The 21,063-nt window shown below is 41.5% G+C and overlaps 1 protein-coding gene across 1 annotated transcript; it reads right to left on the bottom strand.

Annotated features, from left to right (window-relative positions):
- Nucleotides 1-1,420: 1,420 nt before the first annotated feature.
- LOC119737111 (sacsin-like) lies at nucleotides 1,421-19,271 on the bottom strand. Its single transcript, XM_038211207.1, is given in 8 exon segments — nucleotides 1,421-10,567; nucleotides 10,570-11,520; nucleotides 11,523-12,092; nucleotides 12,094-15,369; nucleotides 15,489-15,747; nucleotides 15,938-16,029; nucleotides 16,318-16,419; nucleotides 19,094-19,271. Coding segments are annotated over 7 exon segments (11,592 nt in total). The 5' UTR covers nucleotides 16,337-16,419; nucleotides 19,094-19,271; the 3' UTR covers nucleotides 1,421-4,142.
- Between the last annotated feature and the right edge of the window lie 1,792 nt (nucleotides 19,272-21,063).

Below are 21,063 nucleotides of genomic sequence, written 5' to 3'. Positions count from 1 at the left end.
CAAATTTGAATTATTTGCAAATAGATTTACCGAAAAAAGATGAAATTGATACTTTTCATTTTTTATTGCGAAGGCATAAAAAGAAACCAGAAAATACATTATGAGCATTTATTTCTTAAATTGAAGAATTCTTTTGGCGCATCGGAATGCCCCGATACGCATCATGGGGCAGGGCGGCGGAACGCTTTTCAAATTGGGGGGCAACACCAAAAAGTCCCCCAAACAGTGGGTCCACAAATTCACGGCGTGGGGTCCGGGCCCGCTTTATAAAGTGCCCCGAAAAAAATATGGATATAAATGCTATGTAACCAATGCATTGTTACCATTTTTTTGGTATTTTTGGAAAAGATGGAGGTGTACCTATAGTGGCTGCCTTTTTTGTGACTTTTTTTGGGGGGGGGGGGCATGGCCCCGTTGCCCCCCTCCCCTTGGATCCTCTCTTGGGCCTTTGGCACACCCTCCGCCCCCGGCAGTAACCTCTCTGGATCCGCCCATGAATGACTAGTTACGTAGAGACAATTTTTTGTTTTTGAATTTAAAATTCGGAGTATTTACCTCCTAATATTTTGAAAAGACTGCGCTTTTCCATTTAAATGCCCTTTTTTCACAAGCGCTTACCCCCCCCCAACATTTGTAAAGAGTTCCCTTTTTTTCTTAACAAGTTCCCTTTTTTCGAAGAAAGTGCCCTCTTTTCCCGAAAAAGTGCCCTGTAAATTAAAAGTACCATAATGTTGTGCTTAATCGTCGGTTTTCACAGCGCCCCCATCGGCAGAGAGTACCCCCCCCCCCAAAAAAACGGGTCTACATTTCAGGACGGATGTGCAAGTGCCCATTTTAAGAACTTTTTACCTCCAATAAAAATGACCGTGCTTCGCCACTGCAATGTCTGATTGCTCTTGCTGACTTTTTTTACTCCTAGATACTGCCAATATAATATTTATATTTGAATATTCAGATTTAAAATGGTAAAAAAGTAAGGCAAAAAAAGGCTCCAGTTTCTTGTCTGCGCGCGCGTCGCCGTAGCCATGCGCGTCGGCAAAATTATAACTTTTTTTTTTCAATGTAAGATGATGTCTCAAAACCGCCAAACTCACTGGTTTGACTGGAATCCTGCTGCTGCACAATTTTAAGTTTTTTTTTTAGATGGGGTTACGATCAAGTTTAAGCTTTATGTGGCCTCTCTGGGTTCCTATTACATTTTGCACAAAATTTAGTCGGGCACCTTTTGCAGTCATCAGCCGACATTTTAATAAAAAAAAAACCAAGTAAAAGAAAAAGAAAAAAAGCCGCGTCGCCGCACCACGTTTAGGGCAAGCTCCATACGAGAAACCAAAGATTTTTTTGGCCTTACCCTCCGTTTCTCCGTTTCTACAGAAGACACTTGAGGTACAACAAAATCGTGAAAGACTTGACTCAAAAATTGCTCAGTGGCAAAAAAAGAAGAAGTTTTATTTCCATTTTAACGAATCCCATTTGCTTGCCATTGTGTCAGCCTAATTTGACAGCCAGTATTTATGCCAACGTTTATCTTATTCTATTTTAAATTTCACCCTTAGTAAGTATGATCCTCTTCTTTACTTTTTCGTAACCGCAAACAATAAACACTTGTCACATCATCATAAATGTTCACTTTACGAGGTATATTATCACGATATATGAGAAGTATACAAACTCTGAACCCATATAAAACCATAACACTTATTCTATTCTAAATGCCACCCTTAGCAAATGATCCTCTTGTTTACTTTTTCGTAATCGCAAACAATAAACACTTGTCACATCATCATAAATGTTCACTTTACGAGGTATATTATCACGATATATAAGAAGTATACAAACTCTGAACCCATATAAAACCATAACACTTAAACAAACCGAAACCACAGATGAAAATTTCAGCAGGGTTAAAAAAAGGTATCCCTTACTGCTCTTTAATCAGGCCTATTAACACAAAAATGATATATTACTACAGTAATCTACACATACTGTCAAATTGATGAAAACGTGCAAAACTTATCCCTTCAATCGTAAAATTATTCCAGTGAATTCATATCAATAAAACTTCTGGATTCATGGTACGTGACACGTGTGATCCTTCATATTAAGTGTTCTTAATCTTCGACCTTTCAAAAGTCAAATACATATCATGGTCGTTTGCGGATATTTCCATTTTAGCCGCAGGTATCATTCAACTCTCCTAATGCAGTTCAGTGTTTTACATGTAAAAAATTGACAGTGTGTTTTGATGATTATCAAATTAAACGTTTTTAAACAAATCTCTGCGAGTGGAAGGAAAATACTTTACACGTCTTGTATACCAAAAATTAATATTGCTCATGTAAACTGTATTCCAGTATTTCCCGTTACATCCATAGTTTATACTCTCTTTTTGAAACAACGGTATCACATGATATCTTCTTGTCTTTGCTTGCGATATATTTCTCTCTCTTGAGATATATATTTCTTTACTAACATCAATCATCACCAACGTTCGCTAAATTTGTACGTGTTTCAAGTTTAATTTTTTTTAAGCTTCAGGTTGTAATTAAGACATGACTGATCCAAATTTCCAATACAAAACCTTCTCTCCATGTCTTCTGTGCGATATACAAAGGATAATCATGAAAATATATGGCTCTCTTCTACAACAGTTTATGAAAAAAACTGAAACAATTCTTTAAACTAGAAACATCGTACACATATATGCTTAATGATCCTCAAACATGACTCATCAATCTTAATTAAATGCAAATAAATGATATCCAAATTAAACAGATGTAAGACTATTCCCTAGATTAACGAGGCAATTTCTTTGGGGTACACTCCAATGCATATAATAAAGTCGAACTACGTAACTGCAAAATTAATACCAAACACGTTTTCTTACCATATTTTTTTTAAACTAACAAACAACTGAATTACGATCTATATACATAAAGATACATTATTTCCAAACATATTTTAAGTGCGTGGCAGATACATTTTCTTTTAAGCTACACACTAGGCCCTATTTCTTAAGCCATGAATTTCTAAAGATCTTGGTGTAATAAAAGTGGGAAAAGTTACCATTCAAAAGAACACGTCTGTTGTATTTTGACACTAAAAGTTGGCCATTGCATAGGCCTAATGCTTATGTAACATTTCAATATCGCACGAATGTTTTGTACCGCCACAGTTTTTAACACAAAAAAATTATAGTAACGCTCGGCGACCACTCAACCGAAGATACTGAAAACAAAGTATTCTCTTACTAAGCTACTTTTATTTAAACTAAATCTGCTGCTGATATCTATTCAAAACAAAATGATCACGAAACTAAAAATTCATTCCATTTGAAATTCTCATTGTATCAAATTCACAAATTTCAAAGGCGCGGATCGATCCACACAACAAACTCTAAGTTCTGTATTACACGCGTCAGGCATATGAATGACATGTAGACACTCGTACAAGTATTTGCTGGCCATGCTAAGCATGAGATAATTATGTTTTCTTCATTTACAGCTAGTACTTGTAGTACTTTTATATTACGTTTACATACAACACAAAACTTTCAGGCTCTTAATTAAGTTCCTACATAAATTGCTACAAATACTAAACAAATGTATACATCCTTGCACTTGATTATTTTCCTGTCAAGTTCTTTATCGAGTATAGCATTTCTTTAATCCTGCCTCTTGTCTATGTAACCTTAAAAAAAACACTATCTACAGTTAACAAGCTCAAAAGCCTCTCTTTGAACAAATCAACTGCTACTTGGCTACGAACAGGCACAATACAGATTCAGGCGTATAGGAATCTTCGAAAAGCTTTTGACAGTATCAACATTTATTTCAAATCAGCATCAGCTCCCTACTTAGTTGCTCAGTTATCTCAGTGCATATATACAGATGGGAAAATAAGATATTAGTCAGTACATCCAAGGCTGCAGTGCCTCCTGGCTCGGGTTTTTCTGACTAAGACTTATCAATCGAGGGTACGCGCATAAGAAAGATACAGGCCCAGATGAGTACAACATTCAACATACTAAAAATGAAATGAACAAAATACGCACGAATTAACAGTTAGGCCCTTCCAGCCACATATTCATTTATTTTAATCAAGGGAATAAAGCTTCTTGCTTCAGCTTCGTATCATGTTGTCTAAAACAACCTAATACCGATTATGTCTTGGACAAGGTTCAGCAGTTCTCCACACTTCCTCAAAACGTCCGCTGTGCTGAAATCACTGTATTCTTGTCCACTTGTCTTTGAGTTCCTCTGTGGGTAGCGAGGTTTACTGAAGTCGCAATTCAGATGAACTAGTTCATATGTTACCTCAGACACTCGGCTAGAAGTTACTTCCCTGTGTTGGCAAACTGCCCTAGCTAGAGATATTAGATCGTTACAGTTCATGTCTGGACATCCGTCCAGACTGTACTGAGCTGCTTTGAGAGCAGTTTCTGCGGCCTGATGTACCTGGAAGGCTATCCACTGAGTTGGGACTGGTTCATGTTGGCTCGTCTGCTCGGCAACCTTAAGGTGTTCCTTGGCCTGACGGAACCACAGCCGTGCTTGTCGTGGATCTGGGGTCTCTCTTGTAAAGGACGGCGGCACAAAGTTACCATATGATCTGTTTGATCTGGCGCTGGACCGACTACGGTAATACGTCTCTTGATATCGTTTGGCTTCTTCCCTGTCCCTATTGACCTCTGATTCCCAGTAAGAATACTGATAAGAGCACCGCTGGTTGGGCTCACTACCCCTTTCATGCCTATTTATTTCTTGTTTGAGGAATTGGAAGGCCCAATTGGCACGTTCCTGCTGGCTTTGATTCTTATCGGGATGCCACTTGCGATAGAGACGGTAGAAAACCCTTTTGCGTTCCTCCGGCGGCATTCCAAATACCTCGTCAACCTCCATCTTAATTTGCTCTTCGTCTTTCTGCATGTCTTCTGGAAGAGCTTGGTCAAAATGTGCCGCAGGTGGGACATTAGATGTAGGTTCCCGGCTGAGAGGAACGACTGTCATGTCTGGTTGTTTCTTTGGTCGCAGAAATTTATAAAGTCTCGTCACTTTAACAATGATGGGCTCCTTTCCTCCAACGTCGATTTTGTATCGTCTCGATAAGTTGACCGTCTCATCACTCTTGTCAATCTGCTCAAGGATTTTTGCATAGATTTTCTCAGTAGCACCATCCGGCGGTGTTTCTGACGGTACCAAATCACCAGGGCCCGAGGCAAGGTCGTCACTGTCGTCATACTGCAACTGGTCTCCTTCGTCAATGTCTCTTTCATAACCTACTATCTCATCTACGAGGAAACGGTTGTAGGGGTCATGATCAAGCAGGTGACGAATATCTCTCGGTATTAGAGTACCCGGGATGTGCTCGTCCGGTTGGACAGCACTTGTTGTGATATCATACTCAGGGATGCCAGACTGGGAAATAATTGTATTCATCTCCGCAAGATTCTGACAGTCCAAAGCGTGCGCACAGTGACGTACATGTTCAGAATCTAGTCGATGTCTCAGGAGGGCATTGCAACTGTCTGCAATTTGCCCATAAGTCAAACCCTTCTGCTGAGAGAGTGATGAGTGCTCTAGGTGTATTATTCCCGCCAATTTGTCAAAATACGCTTTCCGCGTGTGCCTGTGCTCTGCAATTTTACGTCCATCATTGTCGTATAAGCCAAGCTTCAATTCTGCTTTGCAGACGAAATTGTCAAATTCCTGGAGTTGTGTTATGCGCTTTTTGATGTCAGCACTCAGTTGTTTGTTTTCAAACTGGTGTTTCAGAAGTCTGAGCAAAACACGAGTCATCTCCTCTGATTTCACCTTTCGCTTGATGCCTTCCAGATACTCACAATGCTGTCCAGCGAGGCAGTCTTCATTGGTGTCTAACGGCTTCTCATTCATCTCATCCCCAAGATTCTTAGGTCGGAGAGACTCTGGAAGAAGTTGAATGAGACGTATTTCATCCTCAACCCGAAATCCGCACTGCTCTACGGGAAAGATGAATTCCCTGTCCGTTGATGCAATGTCATATTGCCCCATTTGGTTACGGTCAGCATAATACAGTTCAGTCGACCTCCTCAAGAAGTATTTTGTATTAGGTAAATACAGCTCAGATGCGGAAAACGTGGATTGAACGCTCTCATTGTGCAACAGTAGGCCGAGCATTGCTTTAACAGCACCCACGGCTGTCTCCTGTTCATTTGGACCTAGACGTTGATTACCACATTCCTTTTTCATTGACGCCAGTACTCCTGCCAGCTGGTCAAAGGAACATGAATCCTGGGCTCCAAGCAGTCTGAGGACAGTATCAAACTTTGTCAATTCTCGTGGTGCTTTGTACAAGTATGGACGCAAAGACAGCTCAAGATCTTTGTCCATTTCAAATACCAACTGATCTGCTCTCACCAATACACGTCCTGCTTCCACAAGACATACTGGAGTACACTTCAAACGACGTTTAATGTCATCACTGTGCTTACGCATGCTTCCATTCAAGAAGCCCAAAATCTTGCCCATGACGCCTTTGAACGCCTCTCTCTGTTCTGTAGGCAGTGTGTCTTCTTTGTGAATAGCATTCTTTTTCTCCATCAGTCCACAGATGTTTTGTGTATGCGATAGAACTTTGTCAGCACTTGGATATTTTACAATGCCAAGACAACTATGAACAGTTACATGGTCTTTTTGGGTTGAATTTGGAGGTACGATCTCGTCTTTTATGGTTGAATTTGGAGGTACGACCTCGTGTGGTAGTACCATACACACTGTCCAAATGAGTTTCAAATGGGTTTTAGGCACCGATCCTTCGAATGCAATGAATACAGGTGCTCGGTTGTTATTGTCTGTTGAAGAGCAGGCAGGGTGGATTTCAAGCAGTTTAGACTTGATTACGACGGATGGAACGAACTTGATTGAAGCGATTGTCTTCAGGAAGTGTGGATCATGGAGCTTACTGTTAGTGCCAATTTCATTTATCAGAGTACCAGAGTTGACGCACAATTCCTCCCGTTTTTTCTTGTCTTTCACTTCACTAGCCCTCTTTTGTATGTCGTGTGCGAACTGAAGGAAGTCGGCTTGGGTAACTGTTGAATGGAAACCAATCTTCTCCAGCAAATATTTCAAGGTGTTCATGGATTCAGGCAACAAGTTGATTGGGTCGATCGAAGCCTTGAAGACAGGGTTGGCACTGTCGTAGAAGAAGCTGGCACGTTGCAGAATACCTCTTTCATCAGGAATGAACGGAATGTGGGACAGTTGCTTGAGAATTTCTTTTTGCTTTTGATCTTCAGTCTCATGCATGACGTTGTTTATGATGAATTTGAAATGCTCCAATTTAGCCTTTTGGCTAAGCACTTGGAAACTGGGAAATATGTACATGAGGTACATGTCAGCTTGTGTAATTGGCGTTATTCCAAGCTGATGGTATATCAGATCCAAGCTACGATTGGGCTCAAGAATAGCACAGTGCATGTTGTCCATCCAGGTCTTTGCGTCAACCATCAACATTCTGCCGCCTTCTGCAGTGTGGTAGTGATTAAAGCGATAAAGGTCAATGGCCTTTTCTTCTTCAATACGTCTAAAAACCGGGAGCCTTTTGACAGTCCTGATGCTGTCATCTGTTAGGCTTTCTTCCCCCTGAAAATAATGAAGGAGGGTGGTGCTTTCTGCGAGTGTCAGATCACCAACAACACTACCTGTCTCGAGCACATAACTGATGACACTTATGACATCCAGCCGTGACTGTGGTAAAGCCAAGTGCTTTTCCAGGAATTCTAGTAGCAACGGTGGTGCGTGTGGAACTAAAACTTTCTTACCAGCAATATATTTTGGCTTGAGCTCGCACATGGCCAATTTTTTAATTTCTGGGAGACCAAGTTTACGCAATGCATTGACCGTCTGCATCCCAAATCCAACTTCACTGTTTTGCAGGAGTAATACTGTTTTGGATAAAGACGGGGGCACCAGTTTGTCAGACGTAGTTGGAAATATTGGCCAGTGGCTGATACAATCAAGGGAGCCTTCCTCTAATGTCTCACTGCAGATGAATGCCCACAGGTGTCCAAGCCACGACTTGGAGGGATGACCATCTTTGCCTGATGTCCACTCAACGTGCTGATTGCAACCTTGCCAGCTCTCTGGCATATGCTTCCCAAGGTGTTGGGCCAGGTCCATTATGGTAAACTGCTTAAACATTCCACTGCTATCAGTAGCCTCGGAATTCTTTTTCTTAAGCTTCTCTAACCAATCAATGCACGGTAAAACAAGCTCGCTGTGAAGGAATATATTCTGCAGACAAGGTAGTACCCTGGAGTGTCCTGTCACATATGAACCATCACACGTTGAAAACTCACGCAGTTCGCCATCATTCGTCAGACGGATGGGCAAGCCATTCAGCTCAGCTGGATTTTCGATACCTTCAAGGCAGTACTCGAACACTGTACGCAAAGTCTGGATGTTCTTGAATTTGGTTTCCTCCAATCGAGCAGGGATGGTCTGTGCCACTGGATTAGATCCAGATGAAAGATGCTGAACGACAGATTGCGGAGATACAAACTTTGCTTCAACATCGCAATCTTGAAACGCCGAACATACATCCCGAGAGCTGGCCAACAGGTTGAAGTTGACACTCAGCAAGAAGGTGCGCATTAACTCCCGTGGTGTAGGCCTACTCACTGAGCTCAAGCCGGCAACAGAGGGAGTGCTAACAAAGTTATCTGTGAATGCAAGACTGGCATCACTATTTGGATGATGCCAAGTGGTTGTGATAGCATCTTCGGTTTGACGTACAACAGGTAAAACCGTCAAGTTTTCCTTACTGATGTACCGAAGCGTAGCTTTTGCTAGGAGTTCCCATTCTCCACTATAGCTCTTCAAATGCTTTGGAAAAAGCTCATCATACCGCCAAAGGTGCAGTTTCAAAGACTTGACATCAGCTTCCCCAAGTATTATTCGCCCCGCATGCTCAATTAATTTAGCATAAGCTGGGGCAAGTGCATGCTCTACCAGTATTCGATTCCATCTATGGATGAGTGGGCTCTTGTCTGAAGTATCATCTGATTTCGCATAATCATCGCCTTTTGCAAGATTCTTTCTTGCCGAACCCAACTCAAACGTCCCACTCACGTGCACTGATAATTTGGTGTAAACCGGCAGTGGGAGAAAGCAGTACGCCTTGGGCCGCTGAATTGTTGTCATCTCCGTTCTGCTATCCTTGAGGAGAGCCGCTACTCCACCACGTGGAATCTTTAAGCTACAAGCTCTTGACACCGACTGACATTCAGACTCCAAACCTTCAAACCCCAGTGTCTGAGAAATGAGCCATGTTTGTTCAGCGCCAAGCGAGTCACTTGTCATGAGGGTGTACACTTGAGACATGGGCTCAATTGTCTCACAGGGGTCATCTGTGAAAAGCTTGAGGTGCTCTGCCAGCTGTGAGCGTCGATCTTCGTCTTGTTCTGATAACTTTGCACTGATGCTGTATTCTGTTGTCAGGTTGTTGGTGTGTTCATCAATACATGAAACACTGATCGTTTTGATGTTGTTGAGGAAAAGAAGAGCTTCATCTGACACTTTTTGGAATTCACCAAGCAGCTCCTTTACTCTTCTTGGATGGAAAGTCTCTTGAGAAAGCCTGGATTGCTGTTTCCTGAGTGGGAACCGGAAAACTGTTCCCCCCTTTCCATTAAAGGCAGGTATATCCTCCAGATATCCTCTCAACATGTCCGGGAATTTTTCCCTGAACGGAGCGTCTGCCAACAGTTGTTTCCCGGGTGAATTATTCTGTGTCACTGGAGAAAACATCAATAGCGGATCAAACACACAAAGGGTGTCACTGTTGCTCAGGAAACTCGGGCAATCAGTCAGGTGGTAGACTGCATTGAAACCGATTCCAAACTTCCCAGTTGTTGTTATGTCGTCTCTCTTTCCTCCAACTCCTACCTTTTGAATGCCTTTGATGTCTGCTTCAGTGAATGGCTTGTCATTATACACACAGAGCGATGGAAGGTCTCCTACGGCAGCCCAGGAATCACATATGACCTTCTCTGCTTCGTGATGACGTGGATCGTAAACAAAGTGTATCTCTGTTGATCCTGCATCATCGGCATTTTGAAGAAGCTCTTTGAATACATCAGAGACGTTTGGGTACAACCCTAGTATGTTATTCAGACGATCCGTTAGTTGTTCACTCTGGCCGAAATCTGTTGCAAACCCTTGCAATGGTAGGCAGCTATCAATGTACTTCTCCCTTTCAGTGACGATACCCAAAACCTTAGCATAAATGGGGGACGATATATCTCGATGTGTATACTTTTCTTCGTCACGACTTCCCTCCCATTCCATATCGTTGTATGTCAGCTCTCCTGGTAACCGCAAGATCCCGCAGATGTCTGGGACATAGATTAAGCCCTTTTGTAAGCTGCTTTTCCGGCTACCTTTAGTGTTTTCTCCATGCTTTTCTTCTAACTTGGAGACAACTTCTGACAACATCATCGTCGCGGTTTTCAGATCTGATTCACTCAGAGGTTCCTCGCCATATGTTTCCTTCAGAAGCTGAAGTGTTTCAAGGAAGTCCTCTAGAATTGAGTGAGTTCACGGGAAACTTTGTACAGATATGGTCCATCTTTGCCTTCGTAGAGAAAAGCAAGTTGTTTACACTTTCTGAATTGGCCATCACAGAAAACGAATCCTATCGAACGAAGCTTGTTCACAGCAGCACGGTGCTCTTCTTTGAAAGTATCTTCACCGTTTGGAGACTCCACGCAGATTTCGCTCTGGAGATATTCGTATATACTTCGAACCATTGATGTTTGATGAGCCACCCCAGGTGCTTGATTGATCAAAATATCAAGTTGTGAAATGACATCATTGACTGCAACTTGTTTTCCCGTGAATCCAAGAAAGGTTTTAACCTTGTCACTCATTGCCTCAGATCCCAATCTGTTCTCGTCCAATAGTGGTCGAACGGACCCAAGAAGGTTCTGGTGTTCTGGTGTATGAAGCATGTCTGCAGACATAAACTCATTGTCAGAGTGACACCAATCAATAGGATAGCTAAGGGGCTTCTCCAGGACTGGAAGGAAAGCTGCTTGTTGGATGCGTTTCCTTTGATCGGGTGTTGGCTCGTCAGACCTTCTGAGCTTTTCATCCATCAGCTTTAAAAGAGTCACGCACCTCTGGACAACATTCTTGCCCCCTGAAAGTGATTGTGCTCTCTCACAGATATCTTCCCAAGATAAGTCATGCAAAGCCATCCCTAGCTGGGATAAAGACAGAAGACGTTCTTGTTTACGGTACAGCTCTCCATATGGAGACCGGCAGTCAGTCTCGCTATACAGTGATCCAACTGGTGATTCAGGATTCACCAAATCCTGAGGTCTTGCCAAGTCTTCTCCTTCTGGGGAAGTCGGTATACACTCCGTATCCTTCAGTAATTCATCATAATCTTCCAGTTTTCTTTCTCCAAGACGAAGGTCTAACATGTAAAGAACAATCCTGTTTCTGTGGGTAGACTCGATGTCTTGAGGGTTCTCTTCAACATCGGAAATAATACCTCAGATAAAAATCGCTGGATGTTGAAGGTGTTGCTGTCGAAAACTTCTTGAGCGTCTACTTGTTTGATGCTGTCAACTACATCTCTTTCCAGTTCGACCCATCGTTTCTGATTCTGTTGCTTGCTTAGCACAGTTGTTATACTTCGTCTCACCTCTTCAGGATCGGTCAATCCCCAATCAGTGAAGAAACATCGATGGACTGATACCCACTTACTTTGGTGAAAGAATACGTCTGGGGCATCGACACAACTTCCTATCTTCTTGTAGAAGGCTTTAACGAAAGGATGAAAATCAGTTTCAGACTCACTCCATCTGGGCCACAAAAACTGGAAGTTGCGAGCATCAACAACATCTTTTTCATGCAACATTTGAAGATCTTTCAGTAGATTCACAAAAGCACGCAACAAGACTGATTCCATGAAGCAGATATTCCAACGGGTCTCAAATTCTCCCGTGTCGGAGGAGGATTTGCTCCACAGCTGGCGACGGTTAGGTTGCAGCAAGAAGTTGCCATTGACGTGGAACGGTAGCCCAGTTGAGACGGCAAGAGGTCTCTTTGACACCCATGCTATTTAGGAAACATCTGTACTGGAGACAATCCTCAGGAACAAGGCGTAGATAAGGGGTCAAAGAAACACCAAGTGTCCCGTTGCTCAGGGCCATCTTGTCAGGAGTGGTGAAACCAGAACCATGCCACACCCATGGTTGTGGAGCACTCATGTGCTCGTGAAAAAGGTGTCTCAATTGTACATTCTCTGCTCTAGTGAAGAAGAAATATACCTCGGACACTGTATGAGAAACAATATGCACATTATCACGAACATTCTGGTAGTTGTTTGCAACATTCTTAAGATGAAGCATTACCCGTTCGACGTGTTGGTAGTTGCTGGAATCAAGATTCTGTTTCCATCCAAAGGCATTCAGTAATTCATCTTTGACGTTATGTAACCTGACAAGAGGGAGCACAGAGCCTTGAAGCAGAGCAGAATCAATAAGTCCTACTTGTCTGGGTGAGTAGAGTGTTTGGGAGTTTCCAATCCAACCAGCCTTGTTAGGGTAGTCAGCAGGTGGTGAAGCTTCACACGGAACCCAAAACAGATCTTCAAGAAACTTATATAGTGCTTTACATGTCCTGTTGCTCGTGACCTGTTCACGTAAGAGACCCGGATAGTGGTTGATGTGTTGTAAAAGTACTGATCCCCTTTCAACATCATGGCAGTTTGTGGTTTGGGAAACCTCCGTTGCACACCTCAAAACGTCATTTGGTGTCACGTCTGCCTCTGTTTTGAGTCCGACCCGTTTCAAGTTGTCTAGCAGTCTGCCTTTGGAATAATGTCCAACTGGAAACCTGCTGCTTCCTCTAAACATCACCTGAAGGGTTTGAGAGGGCTCGAACAGCTCCTCTGGACTTGCTTTGCATCCAGAAACTAGAATAAACTTCAAGTCTGTCACCAAGTGGTCAAATGTTACTTGCTCCAAGACCCACCTCATGATTTTCAGTGAATCGTCGGCACTATAGAATCCCTCCTGTACTGCAGGGAGGACGTTTCTTTGTAGAAACTGAACAACAGATTGCTTTTCAACCCCAAGTTGTAACAGTAGCTTGTCCGACTCATCAGATCTTAGCATAATACATCGACGTCTCAGAGCTCTCACTGGTAACTCAAAATAGTCACCAGGAATTGAAGTTGGACATGTCCTGACTGCAATATATGTCCCATCACTTCCACGAAAGAAAGAGAGAGACTTCAAGATGTCACTTTGTCGGTGCGTTAGGTGCTGGAGTTTTGCGAGGAAAGTACATAGTTCGTCTTTTGTGCTTGCAGCCAAACCTTGAACCTGTGCATCGAGGTTATTTTGGCTGCATGCCTCTAGAATGGTCATTACTCCTTCGGGTGTCGGAGCACCAACAAATTTGTTGACATGTCGGTGATTACTTATATAAGACGGAAGATCCCGTATAACAACAGCCCCGACAGACACAAGAAATGAACAGATGTTATCTGACAAGCGTGCAGGATAACGCCCATAAGAGCCCCCCTCCTGCACCTGGCAAATTAGCTTACTCTGTTGCAGTCTGGCAATGCGACTGTGTGCTACCGGAATGAGGGGAATACCTTTGAACGCCTCAAGGTCTGTTTTTGCCAACCATCTCCAAAACTCCTCTAACCACTCCTTTGTTGGTTGTTGGTCCTGTCCCGGGGTCCATGGCACGGTATCATCTGTTCCTCCTCTCCACGTGCTTGGAAGCATCTCTTTCAATAGAGGTGCAACATCATTAACGCCAATGCGTTTTAGCTGTGTGTGCTCCTCTATTCTCGGATCTGTTAGCAATGTCGATGGTAGGTCACTTACAGCGAATTTTGACGCCCCATTTGGGATCAGAGAACTTGGATTCTCTGTGGTCGCAATGTATACTATTGGCGCATCGTTACGAAACGCAACAAAATCGCCACTCTGCAAGGGAAGCAGACGCAGGTTTTTCAGATCACAAACTGGTTCACTGGTCACGTATTTAAGAAGCTCAAACTTCTCGTCACGTGACAGGAACTGCAGTGGATCCCCTCTGATCCAGTCACTCACAAGTGCAGGTGTAACCGTGTTGTAAGTCACACCTGCCCATTGAAGAGACTCCAGAACGTGGTTTGGAGGCTGTGCAACTGGACAACCTTTGATTATCAGCACCTTTGAAACCAAGGGGCTTTCCTCTGGGTCAACATACAGGTCCATTGGCTTTTTCCAGGAGCCGCCATTATGCTCTGTGTAGAAGATGGGCTCGTTCGCTAGCAGCTGCAAGAATTTCTTGACCCCAGCTGACCAATTTGCGTGTATGTGCTCAATGGAAGGCCACGCTTTATACACATCCAACGGCGTCGTTGGATCAGACAGATCTTTACTCTTCTTTATAACAGCCTGGATGACCTTTGCATAAACTTCCGGAAAGACTTTCCGTGTGAGGAGCTTGTTCCAGAGTGCCTTGTTGTCATGCTGGGACTCTTGATCTGGCCACTTGATACTACGACGGTTGTCTCCAAGACCGAAGTAGCCGTGTACGTGGACTGGCAATCCAGTCTTCTCACTCTCTGGCAAAGGTAAGAAGCAAAACACACGGCCACTTCGCTGTTCGTCATCTAAACCTGCTGTAGAGCTTATTAGGAAGGACATCCCCATCCATGGCAGCAACTTCAGTTCATCATCTTTGCTAAGTTCTTGGAGACGTCTGGATGTGCTCTTGAAGCTGTTCAAGATGATGTATCTGCTGGTCGTTTGAGCTGTCTGTGATCCAGTTTGCTTCTGGATTCGTACACAGCTCATTGTTTGAATGTCTTGATTCGAGATAATCTGGCTCAGGAATGTTGTTCTGTCCATACGAAGCTGATGACGATCGTCTTCGTGAATCTGTACCTTACAAATAAGTCTAGGATTGTCAGACATAAGATCTCTTTCATACACGGCTATGGATTCTACATGCTTGAGAAACAACAGAGAGATCTCTGCATCTCTCTGGAATGACGCAAAGAGGTCATGCACACGGGCATGATCAGTGAACACCGACTTACTGACCAGTGATTCCCTGGTTCGCAATGGAAATCGAAAAACAGTACCCTCTAATTGACCGTTTTTAAAGTTGTGTTTATTACAGTGAAACAAGTCAATCAGGTATGGTGAAAACTGGTCTGGAAATTCAGCCAGAAGATCGGCTGTCATCTTCCACTTCTTACCACGCCTGCCTTTGTATCTTGTGTTGGTGTGAGGGTCATGGATGAAGTTCTTCTCCAGTGGGTCCAAGAAACCGATTTTGTTGCCACTGATGATGCAGGGCATGTCTGTGAGGAAAAGAAAAATTGAAAACCTTGATAATCATGACTTTTGTGTGAAATTAAAAGTACGCTAATGCAAAGAGTATGTTGATAAAAATGAGGTTGCCAGTATACATGTTACTCACCTGTAAGATGGTAGACAGAGATGAAGCCCAGGCCGAACCTCCCAACCTTGGTAAGGTCTTCCAGCTTCCCACTCTGCTCAGGGTGCTGGATGTTGTACCAGTCTTGCTTCTGAAAGGTTGCATCATTGTAGGCATACAGAGCTGGTCCTTGGAAGTCCTTCAATGTCTCAGACCACAATTGATGGCTCGGATGTTGTGTCTTGTCGTAAAGAAAAATCGCATTCTTTGCTTTTGCATCATCTGCATTCTGCACAAGCTCCTGAAATTGACAGATATTTATATTCAACAGGACAGCTTTAACTTCGTTTTTCTATTCACAAAGGTCAAACCAGTGATTAAAAAAAACCACATAATGTTGAAATTAGTTTTTTATATACAAAATTGAAAACACATTTTGTAAAATTTCTAACGATAGTCTTTCTGCATCATGTACAGACGAATATTCCTACCTTCAAGATCTGTCCACCTTCCGGGTATTTGTCCAGAACCCTCTTAAGGTAGATGTGTAGCGGTGGCAACTGCTGCCCAAAATCCCCGTCCTCTGCAAAATGGAAAATACGCACTAAGGATTATTAACATAAATCTAATCAGCATCATTTATCAAGGGGACTATTTTGTTCGTTTTTAGGACCCATATCTCGCCATCATCACTCGAGTTGATCATTGGCGTAGTCAGGATGCCGTTTTTACCAAGACCAAGAATACTAAGATACCTCTTACAAAAACTGTGGTTCTAGTGTGGCTCAAGTTCACGTTGCTTTTATATGAGAATACATCATTAATGATAGAGTCTTTAATAAAAACAGGTCATTTCACAGATAGGACTTACCATCACTAGAATCTGGCATTGTGTTTCAATTCTGCACTAGATGAGCTCGTAGCAAATGTGCATACTATAGTCGGATTTATTTCCTCTCTCCGCAGACGAAGTCTGTAAAGTGACGTTTGTTACAAAAACATTCATTATACAGACCCTAAATATATAGATTTGGGATAACAGCATTTGTTATCGCCATCATGCAAGAGAAAACTTAAAATTTGACTTCAATATGGAATAAACAATAAAGCTAAAAAAATATGACAAATCAACCTTATTTAAAGTGTGGATTAATAACTCAGTGAAGATGGGTTAAGTACGAAAACTTATATTTTCCTACTGTTTTTGGCTAAACGGCATTATATGTTGATTTTCTGATATATTATATGCGTGCTTTTCTCAGGCACTCGGTGTCTCAATGTGACATCAATTTAATTTTATAGCTTTTCCCAGCCAATTTCCTAAAATCTTCATTCACTTCTGAAAATCTGAAATTCACTTCGTCTGAATTGGCGAATCGCTCTGAGTACGCGTTCCATTTTCGCTACCAGAGCATTCAATTCCATTTCAGTTCAATCAATTAAGTGATTGATCAGCACCTTTTGTTTATGTCAATTCAGATTCGTTGACAAGACTTTTTTTTCGTTTTTAGATGGCGATTTTAAACATTCTTCATTTTATTTCACTTTACTTTAATGACATTGGCACCAGATACAATTAGGAGTTTCTTTTTCATTAACCGTCAATCAAATTAGCTGTACCTGAAATCAATTTAGAAAAGGTATGCTTGCGTAAATGAATGCACAGGTAACGTACAATTGGCCGTCTGTTTCTCAATAAAAGTGAATGTACGGACAATGAAAACGGTTGAACTTTCGTCGAATTGAAATGGAATTCAAGACGTGCATTCAAATCCAGACCAAAATGAATGACCGATCTTTAGAAGTGAATGAACATTTCAGGAAATGGGCCTGGAAAACCCGCTTCACTAAAAAACCCAGCCCATAGCGAATTTCTTTGTACTGCGTTGAATGATAATAACCATAACAAAAGATATAGATTTATATAGCGCACTTATCCGGAAACTATGCAATGACATACTGGATACGGATTAAAATGATACCAGGAACAAAGAAAATACGAATTTCGTGCTAAGGGTCTGTCCTTAAAGGGACTATACAACATTTGCAAACATCAAAAACAAATCTACCAGATTATCACGAAATACCTTACTGGACTGTTAGTGAGTGACAATTTAAAGCATTCCGAAACTCATGGCCCAGTGGTGTGCTGACATTTTCAACAAAAGTGGAATTTTTGTATCAATACGGGTAAAACGGGCTGAATACAATACCATAGTGTTATCGAACAGGGTTGAAGTGTTGAACGTTTGCATACCATCATTTGAGAAGAATAAGAAAATAAAGTGATATCATCCATCGAGACTTCTTCGAATATTAAATTCGAAAGTAACCAGAGATCAACAGATTTGGGATCAAGATTATGGAGGGATTTTAAAGGGATATTACGGTCTGGAATGCGCCCAATTTGGGCTACATAACGCGTTTACAAGGAAATTATATTACATGACGTTTTTGTGTTATTCTTGCGAGAACCATGCAGGAACAAATTTCGTTTCGGGGGTCACAATTTTGTCCCCGAAAAATCGAGGTGTTCAGTTCTATTTGTGATTCCAACCGCACCTACCTACCTTTGTTCACATTTTACGGACGTGTAAGAAACAAATTCTGTGTAATGGTGCTGTGTGTAATTAATGTGACACACACACAACGTGTATCGTACATTGAACGGAAACGACATGAAATACGTATGCGTACTCCGTCGTGTCGATGCAAACAACCTGCTGGCTGTTTTTTAGTACTCTTTTCTCGGAAACGGTAAGACATTAGGTTAGTTTCTTTTCAACTAGAACTTAAAAATAGTATATTAAATATACAATCCAAAACATGCCTGGGAAAAAAATGTTGCAACCTGACGCCACTTCTGCGCTTGTATACAAAGTCTATGGAGAGTCAAGAACATTTTTAAAGTATTTCCTAACAAAATTGGTAATATTTCTCAGTCCCAGATTCATGTCTTATCATCATTTTTGCAATGAATGAACTTCATCGCGATGATATATGAAGAAAGAAATGGCGTCAGGTTGCAACACTTTTTCCACGTGCCTTTTTGGGGATTTCAAGCCGTAATGCCACTTTCAGAAACAGCATACTATTCTATAGCAAATATAATGAAAAATAATCATTAAATTCTCCATCTAAAAATGAAAGTTGTAACTGGTACTCGGCCCCCTAGGTTTGTGTACGAATTGCCCGGTTTGTTTGTCATCCAATCCCAAGATGTAAATCAGACAATTGAGGGGCGTAGCACTTCATTGTGTTTTTTTAATTTTATAAATGTTGTCATAATTATTTGCAAGATCGTGGTGCATAATAATGAAGCTAACAACAAACGAAAAGAATGTTGCAACTTGACGCAATTTCTTTCTTAATATATCATCTCAATGAAGGTCAGTCATTGCAAAAATGATGATAAGACACGAATCTGGGACTGAGAAACATTTCCAATTTTGTTAGAAAATACTTAGAAAATGTCTTGACTCTCCTAAGACTTTGTACACAACCCCTGAGGTGGCGTCAGGTTGCAACATTTTTTTCCCGAGCAAATCACCCTACCACCTAGTCACTTGCATAAGATGTGTCAATAACCCCTCGTGTGTCCATATTTCGTCTTTTTTTTTTTAGGGGAAAACAAAATTATAACTCACCAATCATGCCAACAAATAATGTAAACCATTCATTGTGAGTGGTTGAAGACATTAATGGAAGCTACATGTACATATGACCATGGAGGAACACGACTTGGCTATAGCCTCGTACGGGATTGTGGAGTTTCCAATCCGATGAATTTGAAAACGCAACAGCGTATCCACTATTCCAAGCGGAAATGATGGCAGGAAAAAAGTAGGAACTTAAGGGTTGAATAATTACACAGAGTACGTACGTGTACATGTATGCCCGGCCTACAATGCGCACGCGCATGCCCCCGCCAAGCGTCACTTTATTGTAGTATTGCTCATTCCAGAAATCCCAGCAGCCATCACGTGTCTGTCAACGGGCTGCGGCGCTTATATTTGCAGCACACATCGTCAATGATCATGACGATGTTTATTCGATGTTTCTATGTTTATTCATAAGAAAATAATAACTATAACGTCACACCATTGCTATCACTCAGTCATGCATGTACATTAAAGCATTTCAAAGAACGGCTTTCGTCGAGCTGCCACAGTGGCCTAGTGCATAGTGGAATGAACACAGTGGATCGCAAAATGTGTGGTTCGAACACCCATGTCCATTTTCATCAAATATTGTTTGTTGGTTGGGATAAGCTTAATTGAAGGGAAAACACGACGAAAACCCACTAAGTACTGTCTTCCGTCCACACAGAGTGATAAATATTCATGTTAGGGTGCGTGATGTGTGATTGGTTAAAATACGATGTACACTGCAAAAAAATGCAATCTAATTTTCTTTACCGAGTGGTAACACTCAAATTGTATTCGTGTTAACATAGTAAAAAACGACAAAACAAAAAAAAAGAACAAAAAACGAAAAAGAAAATAATAAATTCATCAAATCAATGAATGAACTGGTACTTTTTGTTTACACCATTTCTTGTATGTATTGACTATTTTGAGGAAAACCTTTTCCAGACAATAAACTCGATTAAGTACACAAGAAAAACCCGAAATTTAAAAAGTGAGACTTAAATTGCTTGTTATTTATTATTTAATTGTATATTGCAAACTTGGTTAGGGGCAATGTCATGAATAATTCAGTTTTTCCTTTGAATCATTGCAAGACTTAGGTTCTCGTTCTATTTTCCCCTTAATTTAATATTATCTCAGTGATAAATTTGGAGAAGAAAAATAGCTGATGAAAATGAGCAGCGACGACGTGGATTCGAACCAGGGATCTTTGTATCCATAGCTCATCTCGCTATCCACTAGGCTACTGTGTGGTAGCTCGACGACAACCGTTCTTTAAAATGCTTTAATGTATTGTAACTAGTTGAGTATACAACAATGCTGTTGATGTCATTGTTCGTTCTCATGGATAAACATGAATTATTCATGACATTGCCCCTAACCCTCCTAGGAATAAAAACTACGCGGTCAGGCAGCCTCCATGGCTAAAAATAAAAATGACGACATTGACGGCCCTTTTTCAAAGCTCGGCTTCGTTTCCGATTTCGCTTTATCACATAAAGCTTTTAATGCTCCGATCATTTTTTTTAAAATAAATCACTTGCTTCATATATCATACAGTTATGATATACAGTTTAATACTTCTGTAAGAAAACATTGACTAATTTTGACCTGGAATCTTCAAAGTTAGACACCCAAACAGCACTGTAAGCAGGCGGAGCCGAATTGAGACCACACCGAGTTTTGGAAAATGCCGGTAACGGTCGTCAAATTCAAACTAGTGCATGACGCAGCAAAAAGTTCGCCCCTCGTATACGATCCGAGTGCAAAATCGTCGTTGAATTTCAAGTTTTCTAAATAAAAGCAATGGATATTAATTATCAACTAGTTTTTTTTTAAGTTTTTAATAAGCAATTAGCAGTTAATAAAACCTATATTATACTCGGAAATACTCGGACACTATCCGATTGTCGAAATGAATTCGGCAAACTTCGGACATTTTCGGAAAAAGGAGGAATTCCTCCCGT

The sequence above is a fragment of the Patiria miniata genome, unplaced genomic scaffold, assembly GCF_015706575.1.
Source record: "Patiria miniata isolate m_02_andy unplaced genomic scaffold, ASM1570657v1 HiC_scaffold_3, whole genome shotgun sequence".
In the NCBI taxonomy this organism is placed as follows: Eukaryota; Metazoa; Echinodermata; class Asteroidea; order Valvatida; family Asterinidae; genus Patiria; species Patiria miniata.
This window is presented reverse-complemented; position numbering and strand designations above follow the sequence as displayed.